Raw genomic sequence first — 23,981 nt, forward strand, 5'->3', positions numbered from 1 at the left:
AAAAAACCCAAAATTTTTAAATCTTTATTTTTTTTTATATTTTTTATGTTTAAAAAAAGACCCGTGACATCACGCGGGTAATGTAACTAGAATACTCTAGATGTTGTCCCGTGGAGATTTCCCGCTTTTGGTGGCCCAAAGTTGAATGCTTTCAACCCTGATATTATCTGAATGAGAAAGTTTTACAAATAACCTGAGTCTGGATCAGGGGAATCGGTCAATAGAATAGGATTATGATATCTTCACACAATTTAATTTTTTTTTTAATAGAATTGAATTAGCTCTCAGTACTCGAAAGAGGAAAACAAAAAGAATTAGGCTATTAGCAAAGTATTTTGTTATACAAAATCCCTTTATCAGCTCATAGTTTTTTCTTTTTTTTGTGCGCCTTGGAAATGGAGTCCGAATTGTTGGCAATCAAGATTTTTCTTTGGACATCGTAGTCTGCAAATCAAGGCAGCTCACATGACTATTCCCTAATTTCCAAACTATGGATCTTCTCCAAGTTTTTGATATCTTCGATACTCTTATGCTCATTAATCTTAACTGTGTTAAAGAAGACATTAAATGCCTTTCCGATTCCTATCTTTTGATTCCTATTATTTTTTAAATATATATCTTCAAGTAAAATTCTTATAGACTGATTCAACTATAAAAAATTATATTATTAATTATGATGTAAATGTATTGTTTATATTATTTTTAATAATACATGAAGGGGAATCAAAAGAAACGCTAGCTAGGACATGATCGAGGAGGCAACCGTGGGATGGATCCTCTAATTAACATGGGAGAGAAATGAAAGAAACAAAGACGACTGTCAAGATCGAACCATAAAGCAAATAACTTAATACTGAACTTTGAGAATAAAGATTTGAAAAGAACTAGCAAAAATGACAGAACAAATTTCATAATAAAATTGGAAATCATTGTTTTGTAGCAGACCATAATCCTCCTGAAACTCTTACCAAATAAGTTGTAATTATTCCGGAAGAAGTTGAAACTTCCGGTGTTATTTTTGCACATGACAACTATTCTCACTCACTTCCTGCAAACTATTCCATGTCCACTGCTGGAACCTCCGGTGCAATCAAGCTTGCCAAAATCCATCAGAAGAGTGTCCTTTTGCTCCAAAACCCCAGCTGGAGAGAACACACAAGCGCCACAATCGGCAGAGAGAAGAGATGTGGTCCTAAACATTTCCTCTCCTCCCACAACTGGCATTGCAACTCCTGGCTTCGCCGGGTTCTTGAAATCAGGCTGGTAAGTCCTCCCAATTACCCCTTCAACTTTCGACGATAGACCAAAGAACTGGAATTGAACCTCTAAGTGAGCAAAACAGTCATCGGAAGGTATCTGATAGTTATGAATCCTGTCATCTTCTTTGGTTACTGGCACAACATTGATTGAGATCTCTGCAACCTCCGGGAGAGTGACTAGAACACTGTTCTTGCTCGATGTTCTCTGTACTTTAATATCACTATCTGGGGATTGCCATGTAGATAACTGGCCTTCCGGTATGATTAGATCTTCCCCATTGTGGGAGAATTTTAGATGGTCAATCTCACCATTCCAGGTTGATGCTTTGGTGGCCTCAAGAGAGAAACTGTGCGAGTCGAAGAGGATGCCAAGGGCTTGAATCCAAGTATAGTCCCTGGTTCTGCCTGCTGGCCGAAGGCCAATAAAACGGGCATTGATTTGTAGGTTGAGATCAGATACTAAGCTGAAATGTTCATTGCTTTTGCCATGAAAGTAAAAGACAATGCCATCTCCACCAATGAACCGGGGGTCCAAGCATGCTGCTCCAGGTGCATCGCAATTCGGCTTGATACCTATAATCACCAAGAGAATCATTTTGAGTCGTATAATTACTAGTATAACCCATCAAATGAGGAAAGCTGTTCTGATTTATGAAATTATATAACCGTTGTAAATTAACACTTACGTTTGCATTCGGTCTTGCATATGGGCGAGTTACAGTTCAAACGGCAAACTTTTCTCACTTTGGGGTCGGTTGGATTTGATTTAGGGCATTCAGCTGGACATGCCATTTTCTTGTGAGCACATGGGCCGCGGATACAGGTCCGATAATCAGCATAGATTTGTGCTGCACCACAGGCAAGTAGCAGAATCATCAACAAGCCATAATTGCTACCTGAAACCTTCATAGCTATTTCCCTTCAATGACCTAAAGATATAATAGATTGTTGGTAACAAACCTGTGCTGATACTTGCCTCTAAAATTCTGCTCTCTATATAGATTTTAACAAGTGGGATTTCTTCTCCTTTTTTTAAGAAGGTAAAAAATAAAAATAAAAATAAAAATAAAAAAACCAACTTGCAAATTCGATTTCTTGTTTAGCTGAACTTACATGTGGGGCTGTCCTTCAAGTACATTTATGGATAGTTAATTTCTGGTCAATGCTTTAGAGCTTAAATCATGATTTAAAATTGTACTCCAAGGTAATTCAAAGCCTTTCCAAGGGTGGCGTAGGAGACCTACTGGTTTGGGCGTTCATTAAAGGGAATCAAAATGTTTAGTCCATGTGATAGCCACACCCTTTTAGCCTGGTATACCGCTATGAATTCCTGTTTTTGTGCTGTTGCATGTTCCTTGATAGCGTTCCCTGGCTAATCACAGAGCACATACTATCTGTTCAATTTCAACATTATTTTTTTTATTCCCACTTGCGGCATTGCAGGTTTTCACTCCAGACATCCTTGACTATCAAACTCTTTCTCCTCCTCAAGAATCGAAGTCCTCACAATCGCCTTTGAAAAATAGAGCAGTCTCATCCCAGGAGCAATATCTGGCCCATAACCAGTAACCATTGGAGTCTAGACAGTGAAAATGGGGATTGTTTTTATCACTTGTGAAGTGAGCATGTAAGCTTCTGACAGTGACTCTTGAAAGAGAGTAAAAGTACAATGAAATCCCTATCAAGTGGTACAACTACAAACTAAGGATTAGTACTCTAACTTTATTGATAATAGGTTAAATGGGCACTATTCTCATTTGTTTGTTTCGGCATGCAAAACCGACAGATACTCCAAGTTGCTGTCCCATGTTAATTGGAAATGTCATCTTAAAGCAACATTTTTAGGAATTCCAGCTTTAACAATCAGAAGCACAACAGTCTATATGCGACATTGTCCAATCCAGTGGTGCATTCCCCTTGGATATATTATCTTGTAGCCCGGTTGGTGAAGTTATCCATCAATCATACATCGATTATTCATTATTCTTTATCCTTATTCACCAAGATTCTTAGGACACGACAAGCATCTGCAGACACATTATTTTTTCCTCCTGCACAAGAAAAGATGCCATACATGATATGTGCATCCTGCCCTATAAGATTCTCTTATCGCTCATGATTGATATAATCTCCCTAGCTTCTAACATATACACACCCCCTTTCCCAAGAATTTTGCGTTTGAGAGTCATGATTAAGGAAGTGAAAACCCAAGCCAATGTTGGGGTTGGAGTGGATGTCTTATGGAAAGCTTTAGCTAAGGATTTGAAGGATATTCTTCCAAAAATGATGCCAAATTTAGTGAAGGGTGCTGATATGCTAGAAGGAGATGGTGGCCTTGGTACAATCTATCTCTTCAACTTTGGTCCCGGTGAGTCCATTTCTTTGGCTTATACTAATCAAATGACTGAACTTAATTTCTTAGTTGGATCATTTAATTTTCTGAATGAATTAAATCAGCAAGTGGAAATCACATATTTGTCTCGTCTCGATGTACCTGTGATGGCAGTAACCGAATTTTTTTTTGCATTCGAAATATTATGTCAGGTATAAAAACAATGACATACCAGAAAGAAAGGGTTTCAGAGTTTGATGAGTCTGTTCATCGAATCGGCCTGGAAGTAATAGAAGGAGGCCATCTGGATCATGGGTTTTCTCATCACAAGGCAACTTTCCAGCTTACTTCAACTGGAGAGCAGGAGACTCTAATCGATGTCACGATCTCGTATGAGTCTGCAACAGAAGAAGATATCATGCCACCAAATACACCATCGTCAACATTACTTTTCATCAAGAACCTGGAAAATTATTTGGTGCATGGTGCACCTTAGATCATTTTTATTACCTGGGTTTCTTCTCTTTTGAGTCCTTCCCTGTTACTGTAATGAAGGGCAGAGAATTTCATTTTGATGCATTGATCTTCAGTAATTTTTTAAGTAATAAAGTTTCCATGTCATTGAATTAACAATAACAAGTACAAAGACACGCACAGAACATCTTTCCACTTCAATAACATCTTACGAAATATTACTAGCACATGTACGACAAAAGACAAATGATTTTACTGCAAGTCAATATTATTGTCGTTTTAAAGTAGTAGAGTGCCATAGTTTGTCAACGATGGTAACCAACCCAAATCATGACACACCAAACATAAAAAAAAACATAACAGTGAATAGCAAGAAACGCCCTTGCAATACAAATACTGGCAAACAGCTCCTGACAGTCGACATTACTTAATTATTAAATCTGAAGCCAGGTAAGCTTCTATTGTTTTTCATTAGGGGAGCCACAAATTGCAGCATTTATTTCCTGCAAACGATGCCATATCCTGCAGAAGCCCCCTTAGTTCAGTCTAGAGTGCCATAGTTCATGACTGAGGAGGTCTGTTGGTTTGAACCACTTTCTGGAGAGAATATGCAGGAGTTGAAATCAGTAGAGAAAAGGGATGTGGTTCTGTAATTGTTTTCATTGGCATTGCCACACCAGGCTTTGCAGGGTTCTGAAAATCAGGCCTGTAAGTCCTGCCAAGTACTCCAACTTTTGAGGATAGTGAAAGAACTTAAACTGCACCTCCAAGTGGACAAAGCAGTCATTAGCAGGCACTCGATAGTTGTGGATTTTATCATCTTGTATAGTCACTGGAACTTCATTGACCATCTGCTCTATCCTTCAAGGTGATTATGGCACTGTTCTTTCCTGATACTCACTCTACTTTCACATCTCTCTCTGGTGAGTACCAGGTGGAAAGAGAGAGCCTTCAGGTATGACTAGATCTTGTCCATCGTAAGAGAATTTTAGATGGTCAACTTCACTGTCCCAACTTGCTGCCTTAGTGGCCTAAAGAGAAAAGGTTTGAGAGTTGAAAAGGATTCCGAGGGCTTGAATCCAAGTGAAATCCCAGTCTCTGCTTGCTGGCCTGTGACCAATGAAGCGGCTGTTGATTTGAAGATCAAAATCTGATACTAAGCTGAAGTGCTCATTGCTCTTTCCATGGAAAAAGAAGACGATGCCGTCACCACCAATGAAGCGAGGATCATAGCACGCTGATCCTGGGACTTCACAGTTTTCTTTGCGATCTGGAAAAGAAAGAAGTATATATATCAGAAACATGCTTCAGCAACTGTAGTTTCCACAACCAAATTTTGCAAATCGACAGCCAATAAAAAAACATCTAAATGTTTTTTAATCTCGAACAACATCATTTTAATTAACAACATCGTTGCCAATGCTATTTTAATTATCAACCTGATGAACATATTTAGCATTGATAATGAGAATTGAACGAAAAGAAGATGGTTATATCTTACGCCTGCTCTGGGCCGCGCAATGAGGAGAGTTGCAGTCAACATAGCAAACTTTTTTGTTGTAGTCATGTGAATAAGGTGGCGTTTGATATGCCGGAGAATGATGGATTGAGGATAATTGTTTTTTTTGTGTGATATTTATTGTTTGTTTTTGTATTTTAAAAATATTTTTTTAAAAAATTAAATATTTTTAATTTTTTTTGCTTTAAATTAATATTTTTTGGATATTTTTAGATTATTTTGATGTGTTAATATTAAAAATATTTTTAAAAAATAAAAAAATATTATTTTAATACATTTCCGAGTGAAAAACACTTTGAAAAGCAGCCGCAACCACACTCTCAAACACATATGTGCTACTAAAAAGAGTAGAATAAGCTTGTCTAATTTTCTGCATAAGGATTAATTTAGTTGATCTTGATCAATACAAGGATAAAAATAGTTATTATCATAGATTTAAAACTCAACTAAGAGCCAACCAAAGATAAGGCCCGAGTCACAGGTCACTTAGACCATTGACTCGAGTCAATATAAAGATAAAAATTATTATTATCATAGTTTTAATATTCAACTTAAAGGTGTTGATCCGAGGTCAGGTCTAGGTCACTAGTATGAGTTGACCATTGACTCAGGTCAACATAAGGATAAAAAATAATTATTATTATAGCTTTAAAACTTAACTCGGGGATCGACCCGATGCTAGGTCCAGGTCTCAGATTGTGTTGACCATTGACCTGGTTCAATTTAAGGATAAAAGTGATTATTATCATAGTTTTAAAACTCGACTTGAGAGTCGACCCAAGACCATGTCCGTGTCACGGATCGGGTTGACCATTGACTCGAGTCAACATAATGATAAAAATAATTATTATCATAATTTTAAAACTTGACTCGGGAATCAACCTGAGGCCAGAACTAGGTTACGACCGGGTTGATCATTGACTCGGGTCAACCTTAAGATAAATTTAGTTATTATCATAATTTTAAAACTCTACTCAGAGGTCGACCCGGGGCCAGACTCTAATCATAGGTTGGAATCCTGGTCCCGGGTTGACCATTGACCCGAGTCAAAATTAAAATAGTTATTATCATAGTTTTAAAACTCAATTAAGGGGTTGACTTATGGCAAGGCCCAAGTCACGGGTCGAGATTGTCAATTCGTGTTGATCCAAAGCGGTGTAAGAATAAAAATAGTTATTATCATGGTTTTAAAACTCGACTCAGGAGTTCGACTGAGGATAAGACTCGAGTTACAGATCGAGAGAGTCAACCCAGGTTAACCTAATTTTATTTTTTATTTTTAAAACAAAGCAGCCTTGTTTGACGAAAAAATTTTATATAAAAAGTCAATAGATTGTTTTACTTATGTTTATCTCTTGTTAACCAAGTCTAGATCTTGGGTCGGTTGAAAGTCAATAGATTGTTTTACCTATGTTTATCTCAGGTTAACCAGGTCTAGATCTCGGGTCGGCTGAGTCCCATCTAGCGTCTACCAATTATCCAGTCTAATCCAAAGCACACCAAACATAGAACAAAATATTTATTTATTTTATTCTATTCAATCTAATCCAATCAATATTATTCAGCATACCAAACACTAAGTGTTAGGACAAGCCACGTTATAGCACCGGGTTCCTAGAGGTGCTGCAGTTAAAATATGGTTCTGCTGCTTCTGCTTGTATGTATCTTGTAACTACGGTTAACAGAATGATTCATGTGGATTTGACTTGGAGATGTGATAGTTTTTTTATTTAAAAAATACATTTTTTTTAAATACAAACAACATCTTCAAAAATTAAAAATATATAGTTTTTATGTGGGCTACTTCAGTTAATGATATAGGAAAGAAAACCAAAATAGGCCAAGTGGTGCAAGAACTCAACTTCTCTTGTTGATATATATAGAATTTAACAAGCTGCAGGTGATCAACTGTTACGATTGGTAATTAAGTTTCTCTTTTGATCTTTAAAACTCCTTTTCAGCTTGTAAATCAATTAATCTACACTAGGCTCGTGTTTGAAGGATGAACAATGGCTTAGTTGGCTCGAAGGCGATTAACTAACACCTTCCATGCGCAAACTGTAGTTGCCTCGGGCTTAGTTGACGCGAAGGCGATTAACCAGTAACTAATGCCTTCCATGCGCAAACTGTTGCCTCACCGGAGGAGGCACCGCACGCAATGACAGGAATCGGTAACTTGAGACTGTTAAAGTTAGACTTCGTCATCAAGGATGGTGCAGTTCAGTGAGAAGGTATAGGCACCAGATAAGGCCTTTAATTTGTATGTTTAATGCTTAGATCCTGGTTAACAGCACCAGTCAGCCAACCTGAAAGCTGGTTCATGTTCAGTTCTTTCGATGGATACTAAGCTAAATATTTTTGTGTTGTTACTTTGTTCTGCCTTTCGAGCAACAATTTGCACTGATTAGAGTCTAATCCCTACTCCGCCAATGATTTTATTTATTTATTTAATGATAGTGAGCATCTTTGAATCAGCTTAATATTATTGAAGATTAAGTCTTCTTTCTTAACGATCTTGATGCATGAGATTCTAGAGAAACTAGGGTGTTAGAGTGGGTTTGTTGCAATTACAACCTGTGAAATGAATAGCAATAGCCTAAGAAAAAGCTTACAGAGGTGTTTTTAAAAGTTTTTTTTTTTTCTTAAAAATATATTTAAATAATATTTTTTATTTTTTAAAAAAATAATTTATATATTAGCAGATCTAAAAACATAAAAAATTAATTCTAAAAAAAATTTAAATTCTCATAAAATGTTATTTGAAACATAATTTTAAATAACACCTGGATATTCCAAATAATTTTTCTTATAAAGATTACTATAATTTTTAATTTGATGGTTGGATTATATTTAAATTTTATTATAAAATTTTACAAGATATATTTTATAGTGGGTTAGTTTCCAAATTTTTTAGCTTTAATATTTTACCAATTTAATTTTGGTTTTTGGTTTTTCATTTCTCCTGTTTGCTCTCGATTTTCCTTTTCTTTTCTACAGGAGGTCGGCGCGGGATCTATTTAAGCTATTGTAAGTCTTCTTCTTTTTTTTTTTTTTTTATGGTTATTTGTAAGCTCCTTTTTTTTTTATTTTTTTCCTTTTCGTGATTTTTATGTATTTCTATTTTTGTTAACCTAATCTAATTAGGTTCAAGTTATCTCATGTCTTAAAAGAACAACCTTCATATCAACATAGTATATTTAGAAATTTTAATAATTCTTCTGGATGTTGTCTCCAAGGTTTGAACCTATAAGATCAAAGAAGAAAACATCTAAATTCTTATAAATAAAATAAATTCCGATAAGTATTAAGTCATTCAGATTTTTGTAAATGTCTAAGAAATAAAAAAAATAAAAAATATTTGTTAATAAATCTTTAAATATAATCATGTCCTATATATTTTTAAAAATTATTTTTTATTTTAAAAAATCTTAGGTTAGAATCTCATATTGTTTTATAAAAAAAAAAGATCATTTTTTTTTATTTCCCATATGTTTTTTAGATTTTAAGTTTTTTGAGAAATATTATTTTTTAATGTTTCAAGAGTTTTATACATTTTGAAAAGAAAAAATAGTGTTTTTATCCTTAAGAATTTTCATAAATTTTTATTGATCGTCATTTTATAATCTACATTTAGATTGAATAAATTTGGTTACCCAAATCTTTTCCATATATGCTTAATTTGGGAAGTTTATCCAATTTAAGATAAAATCTTCCATTAGTTTTTCTATTATTGATTTTATAATAGTTTATCTTCTTTACAATTATTTGCGTTATTGTCAACTCTTAATCTTCAAGATCATCTTCTTATATGATGAAAAACTTGGAGTATTCTTGAATTATCATATTACATCGAGCTTATATGTCCCAAATCTATTTTTATTAGATATGTATAATATTGGGATGTTACCTGAGCGATTAGACTAATACAAAATCAAGGAAGCTTTTAATCAGTTTTAATCCTTTTGAATGACGCAAACAACCCATCATCGGTCCTCCAAAATCCCAATTTCCAAACCAATCAATCTTCTGTTTTCGCAGTGCCCTAAGCCCATTTCAGCCCTACCCGTCATGCCCTTTCAGTTCCCTCCAATTCATTTCTAAGTCAAACCGAGTTAACTCGTTCTCTCCTCCACTTTTCCAGGTCCTACCCAAACCCTAACAGAAACTCCTGTTCAATTTCTCCGGAGCAGAACACACTGCCCCGTACCCCAAACCCAACTTGTGTGGAGAGGATTCCAAAGGTTAGTGACCCCCTTTTTCCCATTTCTTTAGTAATTTCATGCACCAATTCTTGGGTTCATTTTTATTTACTGTATAACATAATATGCGACACATTATATACAAAACATATTGAATCTGTTGTATCCAAAGTTAGCGACTACCAATTTGAACTTTCAATTTATGTTGTCTTTTATAGCTATGAATCTTCGATCTGAGTTAAAAGAGGGATGGGTTTGGAGTTAAGTTCCTAAGCTTAAAGTGCTTGAAATTGTGGTTTTTGTATTATTTTAATATTAATATGAAATGGGTTTAGTGATATTTTGGTGAATTATTGGTGGGTTTTAAATGGAATTGATGAATGAGACAGGCCCATTTGGTAGTATTTTGCTTGCTTCTGAGATGGTATATTAGTTTTAAAAATGAAATTTATGATTTTGATTGATAAATGAGAAGTGCCAGTGTTTTATGAGAGAGTGCTTATAGTAGAATAGCATGTTATGTTTGTGATGGTGTTTTGAAGCTCAATTTGAGTTGGAAAGTTGGTTTTTAGTGCGTAATAAGAGATGGACACCCCGGAACGGGACACTTTGCCTAGAAAGAGGTCAATGAGGAAGAAGGCGGGTTCACGGAATTATGATGAGAATTTGATGGATGAACTGATAGAGAAGCATTTAGGCGGCGCTTTTAAGAAAAAGAAACAAACAAAGGAGGATTTGGAGAAAGAGACTGAAACTGAGGCGATGATAGCGATTTCTCTGGGGTTCCCAATTGATGCATTGCTTGAGGAGGAGATTCAGGCTGGGGTGGTAAGGCAGTTGGGTGGTAAAGAGCAGAATGATTATATTGTTGTCAGGAACCATATTCTTGCTAGATGGAGGAGTAATGTGCAGGTGTGGCTATCAAAAGGGCAGATTAAAGAAACTGTGAGTAATGAATATGAGCATTTGATAGCCGCTGCGTATGAATTTCTTTTGTATAATGGATATATTAATTTTGGAGTTTTATTACCACTGACATCTCCCATGCCAGAATTGACAAATGAAGGGTCTGTGATAATTGTTGGTGCCGGACTTGCTGGTTTATCTGCAGCAAAGCAGCTCATGTCCTTTGGTTTCAAGGTCATTGTTCTAGAAGGTAGGAATCGTCCCGGGGGAAGAGTTTATACTCAAAAGATGGGTAGGAAGGGTCAATTTGCTGCTGTAGATCTTGGTGGCAGTGTTATAACTGGTATCCATGCCAATCCTCTTGGAGTTCTGGCTAGACAACTTTCTATTCCACTTCATAAGGTCAGAGATAACTGCCCTTTGTACAAGCCAGATGGTGCACCCGTTGATAAGGGTATTGACTCCAATATCGAACTCATTCATAATAAGATGCTTGACAAAGTGATGGAACTAAGAAAAATAATGGGTGGATTTGCAAATGATATTTCGCTTGGTTCTGTTTTAGAGAGACTCAGGCAACTGTATGGTGTGGCCAGATCCACTGAGGAGAGGCAATTGCTCGATTGGCATCTCGCTAACTTGGAATATGCAAATGCTGGATGTCTTTCAGATCTATCAGCCACATATTGGGATCAAGATGATCCGTTTGAAATGGGTGGGGATCACTGCTTTCTTGCAGGAGGGAATTGGAGATTGATAAAAGCATTATGTGAAGGGGTTCCCATATTCTATGGGAAGACTGTGGATACTATTAGATATGGACACGATGGGGTTGCAGTAATTGTTGGTGAACAAGTGTTTGAAGCGGATATGGTCCTATGCACCGTTCCTCTTGGAGTCTTGAAGAAAAGAACCATCAGATTTGAACCAGAATTACCTGGAAGGAAGCTTGCAGCAATTGAGAGAATGGGTTTTGGGCTGCTCAATAAAGTGGCCATGGTTTTCCCTCATGTTTTTTGGGGGGAGGACCTGGATACATTTGGATGTCTCAGTGAGCATAGCAATAAGCGTGGGGAGTTCTTTTTGTTCTATGGTAACCATACTGTTTCCGGAGGTGCAGCGCTCATTGCATTGGTGGCTGGAGAAGCTGCACAAATGTTTGAAAATTCAGATCCATCTATGTTGCTTCATCGTGTCCTAAGCGTCCTCAGAGGTAAGACTTGTGATGATTTTCCATTCTTACTTTTTCCTATTCTTCTGAAAGCTTCGTGGAGTCCACATTAGTCAAGTTATGGTTCTTTTGACAGGTATATACAATCCAAAAGGCATCGATGTTCCTGATCCCATACAAACAATATGTACAAGATGGGGTGGTGATCCCTTCAGTTATGGTTCTTATTCCCATGTCAGGGTACAATCATCAGGCAATGACTATGATATACTTGCAGAAAATGTGGGGGGACGTCTTTTTTTTGCTGGTGAGGCCACAACTAGGCAATATCCAGCCACCATGCATGGTGCCTTCTTGAGTGGCTTAAGGGAAGCTTCTCGCATTTTAAGTGCCAATAGAAGTCAACAAAACAATCCAAGGAAGTCTTTGCCGAAGAATCTTGGGATAAGTAATGATACCTTGATTGGTCTATTCAAGTGGCCTGATCTCACATTTGGAAACTTCTCATTTATATCTAATCCTTTGACAGAAGACCCAAATTCAATGGGGATTATGAGGGTTACTTTTGACAGTCATGGAGATGATTTGAAGGAGGAATTAGAGAATAGCTTCCAGCGTCCCCTGAACTTACCTTTACAACTTTACACGATGTTATCTTGTGAACAGGCACAGAGTCTTCAACTGGTTACTGGAGGGGATGACTGTAAGTTGTCACATTTGAGTAGAAATCTTGGTTTGAAGCTAATGGGACCTGGTGCTCTAGTAAATTTTGGTAGTTCCTTAATTTCTACTATTGCCAACTCACGAAAAGGAAGGGGTAGGAACCGTGTAACTGCTGGAAAAATATAGTACTGTTCGGAGATGGTATAATATGATTGTTCAACACTCGGGCTCCTTTTGATTCAGCATGGAGTCTTTTGATGCATATGCTTCCTATGTGAAATGGCATACGTGAATTTGATGAACCTTTTAGTCCTCAGATCTGTATATAATCTTGATGCTAGTTTCCCCCTCCCAAGAGTAGACAGTTCTCTGGAGTTTGTGAAGCACCATTTGTTTGTTGACTACTGAGCTGACCGATTTGGCATTAGTGCATGTAACTGCTAATGTTTAGTGCAGGTAAAACTAAATCTACATTCTACTCATCTTACTTGAGGATGAAATGTTGTGGAAATTCATGTACTCTTTTTCTTGGCCCATTTGGCTCTGCCAATTCATCTTGTATTTGTACTCTAGATTTGCCTGAAACATTTCTTTTAGAGTTATGATACAGGTCTCTATCTCCTCTAGGTTGTACCTCCACGGATTCAGAATTTGCACAAACTTACAATAGACATCTTTTCTTAACAATGGCTCTTCCCAACAGGAAACTATTGAGCATTTGAGACAATTATTGTTGGACTCCTAACAGTCATTCCAACTTGGCCAGTGTTGTGAATGTCAACATGTTTAACAGTTCCACTATTGTCTAATTTTAATGTAACAAGCTTCATGCGCTGGGAATGGTAAATTGCAAAGCAACATGCAAGCATCAATATTAACTGGTTAAATGGCAAGGAAACAGAGTGAAATCTACTTCACAACGCCAAACTGTAAGGCTTTTAAGACTCAAATTTTCACCCTCTTCTTACCCGACCTTTGCCAGAAAGCATTGCTAAAAAAACGGAAAGCTTTGGGAACCTACGGCTCTGCATTCTGTATGTAGCGATAAAAATTTAATCTGGACTCGATCGATATCCATCCATGTCTGTCTGCATGTAGTCCACGCAGATTCGACAATTACAGTCAACTAACCTGCACTTGAGGCACCCAAAACAGACACATGGAGTGCAACCATCACAAGTGGGTGAGCGAGGACAACCTCTGCTGCTTTTACTGCTCGTTCTCTCTTCTTCATCGTTGCATGCTATCCTCTATACCCAACACAAAGAACCTATTTAGCATGCAGTTAAGGCCTGGAATTGATGAGATGATTCTGTTCCCCCACAACGAAAATCTTAGCCTAAGGGGCATTAATCAATAGAGATCCATGTATTGATTTCTTTTCCCAACAAAATTTATGCCCACAAGCAATTATATCAATTGAAGCCATTTATTTCCATAAGCCCAAAATATTTCATGTAACTATAGAAATTACATAGTACATGATTGTCACAGATTAAACATCTTTTTTTTCCATGCTCTTAAATGGTTCATATATGTATATATATACAGTCAAATGTTTTTAATGAAGTGTTTTCTTTTATAAATAGGTATAAAATTTATGAGTTCAGAAGCAAAGTTTAAGTTAGAGATACTAGAAAACTTAATTCTATGCAGACATACACAAACAATGAGACACTTAAAATTAGTTTATCACCAAAGTTTGGAAATTAATAGCGATTGGAAATTTTTTCTTTGAAAAAAAAAAAAACAAACCCTAGCCTACGCTTCAAGATTCAGCAAGCGAAACGATCATACCACAAACTAAATTTGTTATTTATTTGAAACATATTTATGATAAATCAATTAGGTAAATTCTAAACAATACTAGAAAATTATTGAATTCAGACCGAAACACCAATTGAATTTTTTTATTAATATATTACAATGATATTTATTAATTAAAATTTTTTATTGATAAACACTGATAAAAATATATTATTGGTATATATATTAAGAGAATTACTATCGAAATAAAAAAAAAATGTGGTAGGTTTACACAACAAACACAAGCAACTAACAACAAGAGATTTTACCTGGGGCCATTCTCACCGAAAAGGGGCTGATTGCTGATTATTCTTTAATTAGGTTTGAGCTTCATATTACTCTTATCATTCTCTGAATATAACTTCTTGAGAAGGGAAAACAAAAACCTTACTGCCAGACTTGATAATGGGGTCTGCAGAAGTCCATTTTCATGAGTGAACGAGAAGAATTAGGCTTTATTACTTCAATAGAGCTACAGTTAAGTTCTTACCATTAACATAAATTTTTACAGGCATGAACAATCTGCTTCGCACCAGCCAGGATATATTCTCATTACCTTCTTTCCTGGCATTGTTTCCAGGTGTTGAAGAAGATTAATGGGCATTAAAATACCTTTGCTTGAGTGCATAGCATAAAAACAGTTCTTCATTCGTGGCTGAATCAGATTTGTTAAAACAAGTGCTTACGCAAGAGGAAGGCATAAATATAGATAAAATCAATGTCGAATCCCGTCAAGGTATGGTGTCTGCTCTAATTACAATGCTATCGGGCTTTTTCTTATGCCATCTTGAAATAAATTTCATGCAAAATATAGCAACGCGAGAGTTGAAAACAACAACAATCAAACTTTATTTGATCATCAAAACAACTTAACTGACCGGCTAAACATCTATAAAACCGGGTTTGTAGAATATGTTCATAAAATTTTAACCCGGTCTAAAAATAAAACTAAAAGGTGTGTTATCTTTCACTAACAATCTGGTTTGACTCGTCCAAATTTCTTTTTAAGTTTAGATATGTTACTTTAATTTATAAACATACCTGCAAAATGTTTCAAGTTATCAAAAGATCATGGGTAAGAAGGCAAAACTTGAAAATTCAATCATAAAAAAAAAATTCTACCCAACTCACTCATTTTTTTCTACATGTAGAATATTACTAGATTGTTAATCCGCGCTACACTACTGGTCGGATAATATTTTTTAAAAAATGTAAAATAAATATAAAGGTGCTCCTAACACGTTTTTTAACATAAAAAAATAATTCAATAATGAATTAAAAATATGATATATATTAGACGATATCTTTTTTTAAATACTAAGATGATAACATATCAGACGAAACTGTTTTTTTTTTTTAATATTGAGAAGGTGACATATTGGATCAACCCAAACTAATCCTATTAACTTACAAAACTTGTGTCCTAGGTCATGAGAGCATGGTAATCATATCGAAAGAAAAAACAATTTAAAAATATCGGAAAGCTTAATTTCCAATAAGCAAAAATGTTGAAGAACAAAAATTAAAAAAAAAAAAAGAAAAAAAAATGTTGTGAGTCAACCTGTGTAAACCCATTAAATTTGTGAATTGAGTCGTGAGAATAAGATTATCTCATAGAAAGCAAATAAAAAAAATTATGAAGCCCAACTCTAAATCAACTTATTGTTAAAAGACAAAATCGAAAAGGAAAAAAAATTAAAAAGAGAGAGAGAAAAATAATCTAAGTCATTCTACGTTAACTTAGCAAACTCGTGACCCAGGTCATGAGATCAAGATAACTTAATACAGAGAAAATAAAAAAAAAATCATAAAGCTCAATTCCCAACTAACTAAACTTGTGACCCGAGTGGTGAGAATAAGATTACCTCATAGAAAAATAAAATACAAAAAGTTATGAAACCCAACTCTAAAACAACCCATTTTGAAGGACAAAATCGAAAAATAAACTTTTGAAAATATCTGAGTCAACATAAGTTAACCCAATAAACCTACTATTCAGGTCATCAAATTAAGATAACTTGATAGAAAATTACAGATGAAAAAAAATCATGAAACGTAATCTCCAACCAACTAAATGTTGAAAGCCAATTAATAAAAGACTCAAAAAAGCCATGAGTCATCTCGGGCTAACTCTCAAGACCCGTGTATGTAGTCATGAGATAGAGATAACCTTATAGAATAAAAATTCAAAAGAATTACGAAGCACAATTCCCAAACTTATCTAATGGTGTATGGCAAAACTAAAAGAAAATCCAATTCTAAAAAAAAACAACAAAAAAATCCATAAGTAAACCCAAGATAACCGTCAAACTCGTTGCGTAGGTCATGATATTAAGATAACCCAATATAAAAGAAAGAAAGAATAATTGATGAAGCTCAATCCCCAACCTTTAAAGGATGAAGTTGAAACAAAAAAAATTAAATTTTAAGAAAGGAAAAAAAAAAGACCACAATAAACCTAGGCTAACATTCCAAACTCATGACTCGGGTCATAAGGTCTGAATTACAATATAGAAGACAAATATGAAATAAATCATGAATCAAAGTTCTTAATCAACCTGATGACGAGGGATGAAATTAAGAAAATATCAACTAAAAAAAGATCTAAAATAAAATAAGTAACAATAAAAAAAATAAAAATCAAATTTTATATAAAAATAAAATGTTAGGAGTTCTTACTATTTTGGAGAGAATGGCACAGAAACCAAATAGAGATAAGAGAAAAAGAGAGAGGAGAAGGAAAAAAGAAAAGGCGGAGTTATGAGATAGGTATAACCCTATATAAAATAAATTAAAATAAATCATGAATGTCAGTTCCTAATCAATCCAATATTTAATAATGAAATTAAAATCATGATAACCTTATAAAGAGCAAATAGCTCAATTTCCAACAAATCTAATGTTAAAGGTTGAGATCGAGAAAAAAAAACTAAATCTGAGATTGATATATTGTCTAACAGAAAGAAAACAAAAAAAAGCACAAATATTAAAAAAACGTAATATTGAAGGATAAAATAAAAAATAAAAAAATAAGTTGTTGGAGGGTGAGATGAAGAACAAAATCAATTAAAAATGATAAAAAAAAATTTAATCGAGTCCACTTGCTAAACCTACGACTTAAATCATAAGATTGAAATAACCATATAGAAAACTAATTGAAAAAAATTACGAAACATAATCTCCAACAAGCCAATGTTGAGGAATGAAATCTAAAAAAAATCAATGAGAAAAAACAACTAAAATTAATGACTAAAGTCAATCTGAGTTAATATGTTAAACATACGATTTAGATCATGAAATCGAGAAAAACTCATAAAAAGTAAATAAAAAAAATATAAAATCTAACTTTCAACACATCTAATGTTGAAGGTTAAAATTGAAAAAAAAAACTAAATCAATAAAATTGGTATATATCCCAACAAAAAAATCAGATAAAATTATAAAGCACAATTTCTAAAATAATTTAATATTGAATAATAAAATTTTAAAAAAATTAAATAAAAAAGAAAAATATTTGTTGTTAAATGATAAAATTGAAGAAAAAACTAAATAAAAAAACCACAAAATATTATTTCAATTAATAGTGTATATTATTTCAATTAATAGTGTTTTATGAATGCAAAGTGAATTAGTCATATCCTTTAATTGTTTTTAAAAATTAAATATATGAATAGTTCAGAGTAAATCTGAATTAAAATTATGAAAACAAGTACAAGAGTGTGAGTCATGCATAAGGATTAGCGATAACTAAGGCCCTTATAATTTCTAAAGAAAATATAAGGTTTTTTTTATTATATAAATTAAATATTGACTTCTCAGACAAAAGCCTAAAACGTTAAAAATCTTTTGCGTAGTTACGAGTTTTATATGCGATTAAGTTTTTTTAAAAATTTACTAGTTGTTTTTTAAAATATATTTTATTTAAAAATATATTAATATAAAATTTTTTATTTTCAGAAAATTATTTTTAATATTAATATATTAAAATAATTTAAAAATATAAAAAAATAATAATTTTAAATAAAATTTTAAATAAAATTTTAATTTTTTATAAAATATCGTTTAGAATATAATTACAAACAGCTTCAAAGACTTGTTTTCCAAAATTAATAATAGTAATGAGAGTTAATTATAAATTAGACCCTTAGTTTAGCAAAACTAACCGGTTAAATTAGTCCTTATTGTCTGAGAAAATATTTATTTAATCCCTATATTCTTAAATTTATTTATTATTTAATCCATTTAGTGTATTTTATGTTTTTTTCCATTTTATTAAATAGAAAAAGAAAACAAAGAAGTAGATAGGATGAAAAATTCATAAGAAAAGAAATTTTTTTTTTTTAAACAAAATGTTATTAAATTAAATATAGTCAATAATGATCAGAGTATTATTTAATTATTTTTTATATCACAAAAATAAATTATATTATTTTGATACACTATCTAAATTATAATTAACGAATAAAACATCTTTTTCGATGGAAAAAAAATAAAAAATAAAAAAGCTCTATTGTTATGAGAGACTGCTGCTACACTAACCTTCAGCAGCTCTGAGAGACTGGAATGAAGATGTGGACCTTATCCTGCGCCACTCCTGTTGCTTATCCTGCAAACTCCGTGAGAGTCTCCATGCCATCAGTTAAAGTTCCTTCAAGCTCTCAAATTTCATTTCAGCACAATGAAAGTCCTTTTGTTCCAGAGGTAATGAACCCAAAAACCCATTACTCCAATTTGCTCTCTTCTCTGTTTAGCTCAATAGAAAATGCGGCAAAGTAGTACAGTAAAACTGAAAGTTTAGCCCTTTTCTGTTAGGACTAGAGAACCTTTACTTTCTTTGACTCAAAATGTTAGTTTTCAATAACCCAGTAGTCTAATCTGGTTGTTGCTCTGTTTGGTTGAATAGAAAGTGCTGGGAAATGAAAGACTTGGATTAAATTATGTTGTGGTTGTAGTTATCTCATTGTTTTAAAATGTTATGTTTGATGAGACAAAGACTGTGTCTTTGGTTTATGAGAGATTGGAAAAAAGGAAGAAAGATCAATACAAATAAATTTATTGGTTTACTAATTTCAATATAATGATTGGTTATTGGTCTTTTCCGAGGACAACGATTTTTGTTGCTGGTATATGTAGGAAATGACTAGAAATTAATATCTTCAATCAATTTCATGGTATTTTGGATATGGAGGGAAAGGTTTTCTGCCTGCGGGCTTATCATCAATTGGTAAAGTGGTGGGTAGGTCCAAGCTGCGGATTGTGTTCTGGCTTTCAAAAGATGAGAAAAACTTCCCATTAGATGCATAAGATATTGGCTTAATTGAGACTTGGGATGTGCTACGTTTATTTTTCTCATGTGATTCCGACAATTTACTCAGTAGTCAAGCATTCATACTAAAATCCTCTACTACACTTTCTGATTTGGTATACTTATTACACCATCCATGAACTAGAATACTTTCATTGTAGTTTTAGACATTCTATTTGCTTTCACTGTACTGCTTACTGTATGTGTTGACCACTGAATCTTGACCCATATGACTAATATGCAGGTTGTGAAAGCAGTAGACTCCTTGCATTCAGAGTTCAGAGCTGTGGATAATTTGGTGGCATGTAATACTTCTCGTGTTCTTAAAGCTTTCCAGAATGCGCGGCTTGGATCTCATGTAAGTACAAAAACTATTTATATGAAACTTGCAAGATGATATTCAATGGATATCAGTACAGTTTCAGGTTACCTTTAAGGTTTCTCATATGTGTCATGAAGTGTAAAAACAAATAGCTGCTTTCCATAGCATAAGTACCTTTGGATGTGTGCTTACCTGTTTTCCTCTCCAAGAATGAATAAATATATTCACATATGGTGGTGTTTATATTTCCATACTTATGGTTATAACCAGCACTTCAGCGGGTCCACTGGCTATGGTCATGATGAAGCTGGTGGACGGGAAGCACTGGACCAAGCATTTGCAGAGATTGTTGGGGCTGAATCTGCACTAGTTCGCTCACAGGTTTGCCCTATTTTCTATCTGTATCCTTAATTCTTAATGTTATTCTTTTTTAATCCAGTATGCTTTGTTAATTCTCTGCCCCTTTGGTCATTCATTAGTTTTTCTCAGGAACCCATGCTATTACCTGTGCGTTGTTTGCATTTTTGAGGCCAGGAGATGAGGTGAGCTGTTATTTTGAGGTTTTCTTCTCTTCAATTTCTGTTGGAAAGCCATGTCAGTAGTTTTATATTGTTCTCTGCTTTAATTGGCTTCCATAAGGCGGAGTTAGATTAATTTGATTGCCAGCTCTTGGCAGTTGCGGGTGCTCCTTATGACACCTTAGAGGAAGTTATTGGAAAGAGGGACTCTAATGGACTGGGTTCCCTGAAAGATTTTGGCGTGGAATACCGAGAAGTTCCTGTATGTTACTAATAACAGAACTAAGCAAGTTTTTCTTTTCTTTTATTTTTCAAATTTCATTTGCAAAAGTTTTCTTACATTATTGCAGCTTGCTGAAGATGGTGGACTTGACTGGGATTGTCTTACGCGTGCTTTAAAGCCTCATACAAAATGTGCCCTCATTCAAAGGTCATGTGGTTATTCTTGGCGTCAAAGTTTAAGTGTAAATGAGATTGGGAGGGCTATAAAGATGATCAAGGTATGGACATAGAAATATGCAGTAATTGCTGAGGATCATGATCTGAAATTGTCAATGAAGTTGGCTCATTTCAAAATGCTTTGTATTATGCATATGTGATCTGTATGCTTACTGTGGTTTTATGTTGGTTTGAGTGGTAAAATTGTAAAATCGTAAAATCATGGAATTAGTTGCCTCTCCCTCTATTCCTTTCAAGATCGGTGCTTGTTTAGAGTTCATGTAGTTAATAAATCAATGTGCTCTGTTGCTCCTTTTTACACTGCTGTGTCATCTACTGTTTAACATTTTTCATTTTCATCAATGTCCCATCAAATGCATACTTGAAGATGCAGAATCCTAATTGCTTGGTCATGGTGGATAATTGCTATGGTGAATTCGTTGAAAGCATTGAACCTCCAGCTGTGGTATGTGATGTAGCTCTCATCCTTTTGCTGAAGAAGGGTAGTATTTTTATTTTTTTTCTTGGTTAATGGCGGGGCAGGGTGCAGATCTGATTGCAGGTAGTTTGATTAAAAATCCTGGCGGAACCATTGCACCATGTGGTGGATATATTGCAGGGAAGAAAAAATGGGTAGAAGCAGCAGCTGCTCGTCTCTCTGCGCCAGGGCTTGGGATAGATTGCGGCTCAACTCCTGGTGATGTAATGCGAGCTTATTTCCAGGGATTGTTCCTTTCGCCTCAAATGGTTGGCGAGGCAATCAAGGTATTCAATTATGCATGTCCTTAGTTGCCATAATACTCTGTTGTGTTTGGTGGTGGGTTAATCGTTTCTTCTGTAATAAAGGGGGCTTTTCTAATCGCTGAAGTCATGGCATCTAAAGGATATAAGGTGCAGCCCCTACCTCGTGTCACCCGTCATGATACAGTGCAGGTTTGTTTTATTGTTTTGTTCTAAGCTCTTCTGAGATACTTTGGCAGCTGAAATTCTCGCTGATTTCATGATGATTTTCAGGCAGTGCAGCTTGGTAGCCGTGAGCTTCTCCTCGCTTTCTGTGAGGCTGTTCAAAGAAGCTCCCCTGTAGCTTCATATACTAAACCAGTTGCAGGCTCAACTCCTGGATATGCATCAGAGGTACCGCCTGGCTGTATTCACGTTGAATTTTATACTAAAACGCAGTTAAAAAGGTTTTTGAAGCTCAGTGTGAGTGCTGCCTCTAGGGCAGTATGCTCTAGTCCTATGGCCAACTGCATGGATTCCATCAATTCAAGTTCTCATTTTCGCTATCATGGTCACTTTACTAGATTAATAAAAAGGACACACATCTTTGTGTTTTTAATGACTGAAATTCTCGTGGCAGTGACTATACTGGTGTTGCACAAATAAATTGTCATATGGATTAGCTCAAGACAAGGAAAACCTTTTGTATATTGATAATTTCTTTATAATTTTGTGATTATTTTCTATCTCTTGTAACTAGAATTTTAGTCGTTTTTCTGACATGAGCATCTCAAATATAATTTATCAGGTGATCTTCGCTGATGGAACCTTCATTGATGGGAGTACAAGTGAATTATCATGTGATGGACCCCTAAGGGAGCCATTTGCCGTATATTGCCAGGTACATACTCGGTGCACGCATCTCCATTCCCACGAGTATTGATGCGTTAAGGAAACGAGAAAAGCACTGCAATCTTAACACCCATATTTTATTGTTAGTAGATTTCTGAATCCAGTTTTTCCATTGATGCAGGGGGGAACCCACTGGACTCAATGGGGCCTTGTTCTAGGAGAAGTTTTGAAGCACATCTGATCCCATTTTGATTTTTGTCCCAACAAGAGATCACAAAGTAGTTTCGGTTAAACTGTATAGTTGAATGGTCTATCGATCATCATCGTCAGAATTGCTTGCATGCGCATACTGGTGTAATTTAGCAGAAGCAATTCAATTTTGCTCTTCAACTGCCAAATATTGGAGAGGACTCCAAGAGACATTGATGTGATGTAGCTTGACTTCCTCGTTATCATAGATTTGAGATTCTCAAGTGATTTCTGCCTGCAGATCCGTGCGGCTGCTTCATTCTAACAAAATGGTTCACCTTGATAGACCATCGAAATTGAATCGAAACCACCTGTTGTATGGAAACAAGATGCCTGTCTGCCCAAACTCTGTGATTGTAAAACAACTCCCAAAATTATCGATACCATTCAGGAAGATAAATCGCACTCCTCCATTAAGAAGCAAGCCAAGATAAATCGTAAACAGAAGAAAAGAGAGTAAAAAATAATGCGGTGAGCGTGGATCGAACACGCGACCTTCAGATCTTCAGTCTGACGCTCTCCCAACTGAGCTATCCCCGCCACTTGATTTCTTCTTCCGATGGAATATATAATATTATCAAACTACAACCGTCAACTAGTCGCGGGATCAACCGAAGGTGTCCATATCCATCATCTTGACCGTCCAAACTACATTTTCGTTATCATGCTTAATGGCTGTTGCTTACTACTTACTATATTAATAATACCTTTGCATCCGGACAGAGAAAATCAAATACCAGAATTTTAAACTTCTCTTCCTTCCTAGTATCCATCAACCAAACGAACCAAATATACAGACCACCCCGACAATCGTCAACAACAAAACAAAACTATTCTCATGTTCTGTTGGAATAGAATTCATGGGTAAAGCATAGAAAAGAAACCCTGTAATTCCTAAGCTGCAAACCACCTATTTTGTCTCTTCTACGTTTTCTTAGCTCGGCGTAGGCTTGCGGTGTATAATATTTTTTAAAAGTATTTTTTCTTTGAAAATAAATAAAAATAAGCTTTTTTAGATTTTTTATTTATAATATAACACATCAAAACCATTGAAAAAACAAAATAATAATAATAATTTGATGTCTTTTTATTCTAAATATACTATTAAAATACATACAAACGTAATGTCAAACAACCTTTTAGTTGGCTGCCAGGACATTAAAGGAAAAAAAAAGAGTTCTCTTGAGAAATTCTGCCTAGAGTATTACTCTAGGTTTACTTTAAACAAAGAGAATGATAAAATTAAAT

The 23,981-nt window shown here is 34.7% G+C and overlaps 4 protein-coding genes, 1 non-coding gene and 1 pseudogene across 6 annotated transcripts; 3 read left to right on the forward strand and 3 right to left on the reverse strand.

Annotated features, from left to right (window-relative positions):
* Window positions 1-828: 828 nt before the first annotated feature.
* Window positions 829-2,248, reverse strand: LOC133703817 (uncharacterized). Its single transcript, XM_062128507.1, has 2 exons — window positions 1,946-2,248; window positions 829-1,832 (listed from the first exon to the last, which is right to left on the reverse strand). The coding sequence occupies exons 1-2, from the start codon at window positions 2,166-2,168 to the stop codon at window positions 1,042-1,044; spliced, it is 1,014 nt and encodes a 337-aa protein (XP_061984491.1). The 5' UTR covers window positions 2,169-2,248; the 3' UTR covers window positions 829-1,041.
* A 1,037-nt stretch (window positions 2,249-3,285) lies between these two features.
* LOC133703919 (phytohormone-binding protein-like) lies at window positions 3,286-4,292 on the forward strand. The gene is made up of 2 exons (XM_062128666.1): window positions 3,286-3,627; window positions 3,804-4,292. The coding sequence occupies exons 1-2, from the start codon at window positions 3,339-3,341 to the stop codon at window positions 4,085-4,087; spliced, it is 573 nt and encodes a 190-aa protein (XP_061984650.1). The 5' UTR covers window positions 3,286-3,338; the 3' UTR covers window positions 4,088-4,292.
* Window positions 4,293-4,561: 269 nt separating this feature from the next.
* LOC133702779 (uncharacterized) lies at window positions 4,562-5,369 on the reverse strand (annotated as a pseudogene).
* A 4,034-nt stretch (window positions 5,370-9,403) lies between these two features.
* On the forward strand, window positions 9,404-13,210 carry LOC133703482 (lysine-specific histone demethylase 1 homolog 2). Of its 2 annotated transcripts, XM_062128036.1 has the most exons (3): window positions 9,404-9,825; window positions 10,356-11,902; window positions 11,997-13,210. In XM_062128036.1, exons 2-3 carry the CDS (start codon window positions 10,369-10,371, stop codon window positions 12,707-12,709), a joined length of 2,247 nt encoding a protein of 748 aa, XP_061984020.1. In that variant the 5' UTR covers window positions 9,404-9,825; window positions 10,356-10,368; the 3' UTR covers window positions 12,710-13,210. The 2 variants fall into 2 exon arrangements, with proteins under 2 accessions (XP_061984020.1, XP_061984019.1); XM_062128035.1 differs by having other exon boundaries at window positions 9,404-11,902.
* Window positions 13,211-18,825: 5,615 nt separating this feature from the next.
* On the forward strand, window positions 18,826-22,957 carry LOC133703128 (uncharacterized). The gene is made up of 12 exons (XM_062127560.1): window positions 18,826-19,030; window positions 19,879-19,992; window positions 20,227-20,337; window positions 20,436-20,498; window positions 20,623-20,736; window positions 20,825-20,974; window positions 21,301-21,378; window positions 21,456-21,677; window positions 21,759-21,845; window positions 21,927-22,046; window positions 22,441-22,533; window positions 22,666-22,957. Exons 1-12 carry the CDS (start codon window positions 18,893-18,895, stop codon window positions 22,723-22,725), a joined length of 1,350 nt encoding a protein of 449 aa, XP_061983544.1. The 5' UTR covers window positions 18,826-18,892; the 3' UTR covers window positions 22,726-22,957.
* A 243-nt stretch (window positions 22,958-23,200) lies between these two features.
* On the reverse strand, window positions 23,201-23,273 carry TRNAF-GAA (transfer RNA phenylalanine (anticodon GAA)). Its single transcript has one exon. It is a non-coding gene; the product is annotated as a tRNA-Phe (tRNA).
* Between the last annotated feature and the right edge of the window lie 708 nt (window positions 23,274-23,981).

This window comes from Populus nigra, chromosome 9, assembly GCF_951802175.1.
Source record: "Populus nigra chromosome 9, ddPopNigr1.1, whole genome shotgun sequence".
Classification (NCBI taxonomy): Eukaryota; Viridiplantae; Streptophyta; class Magnoliopsida; order Malpighiales; family Salicaceae; genus Populus; species Populus nigra.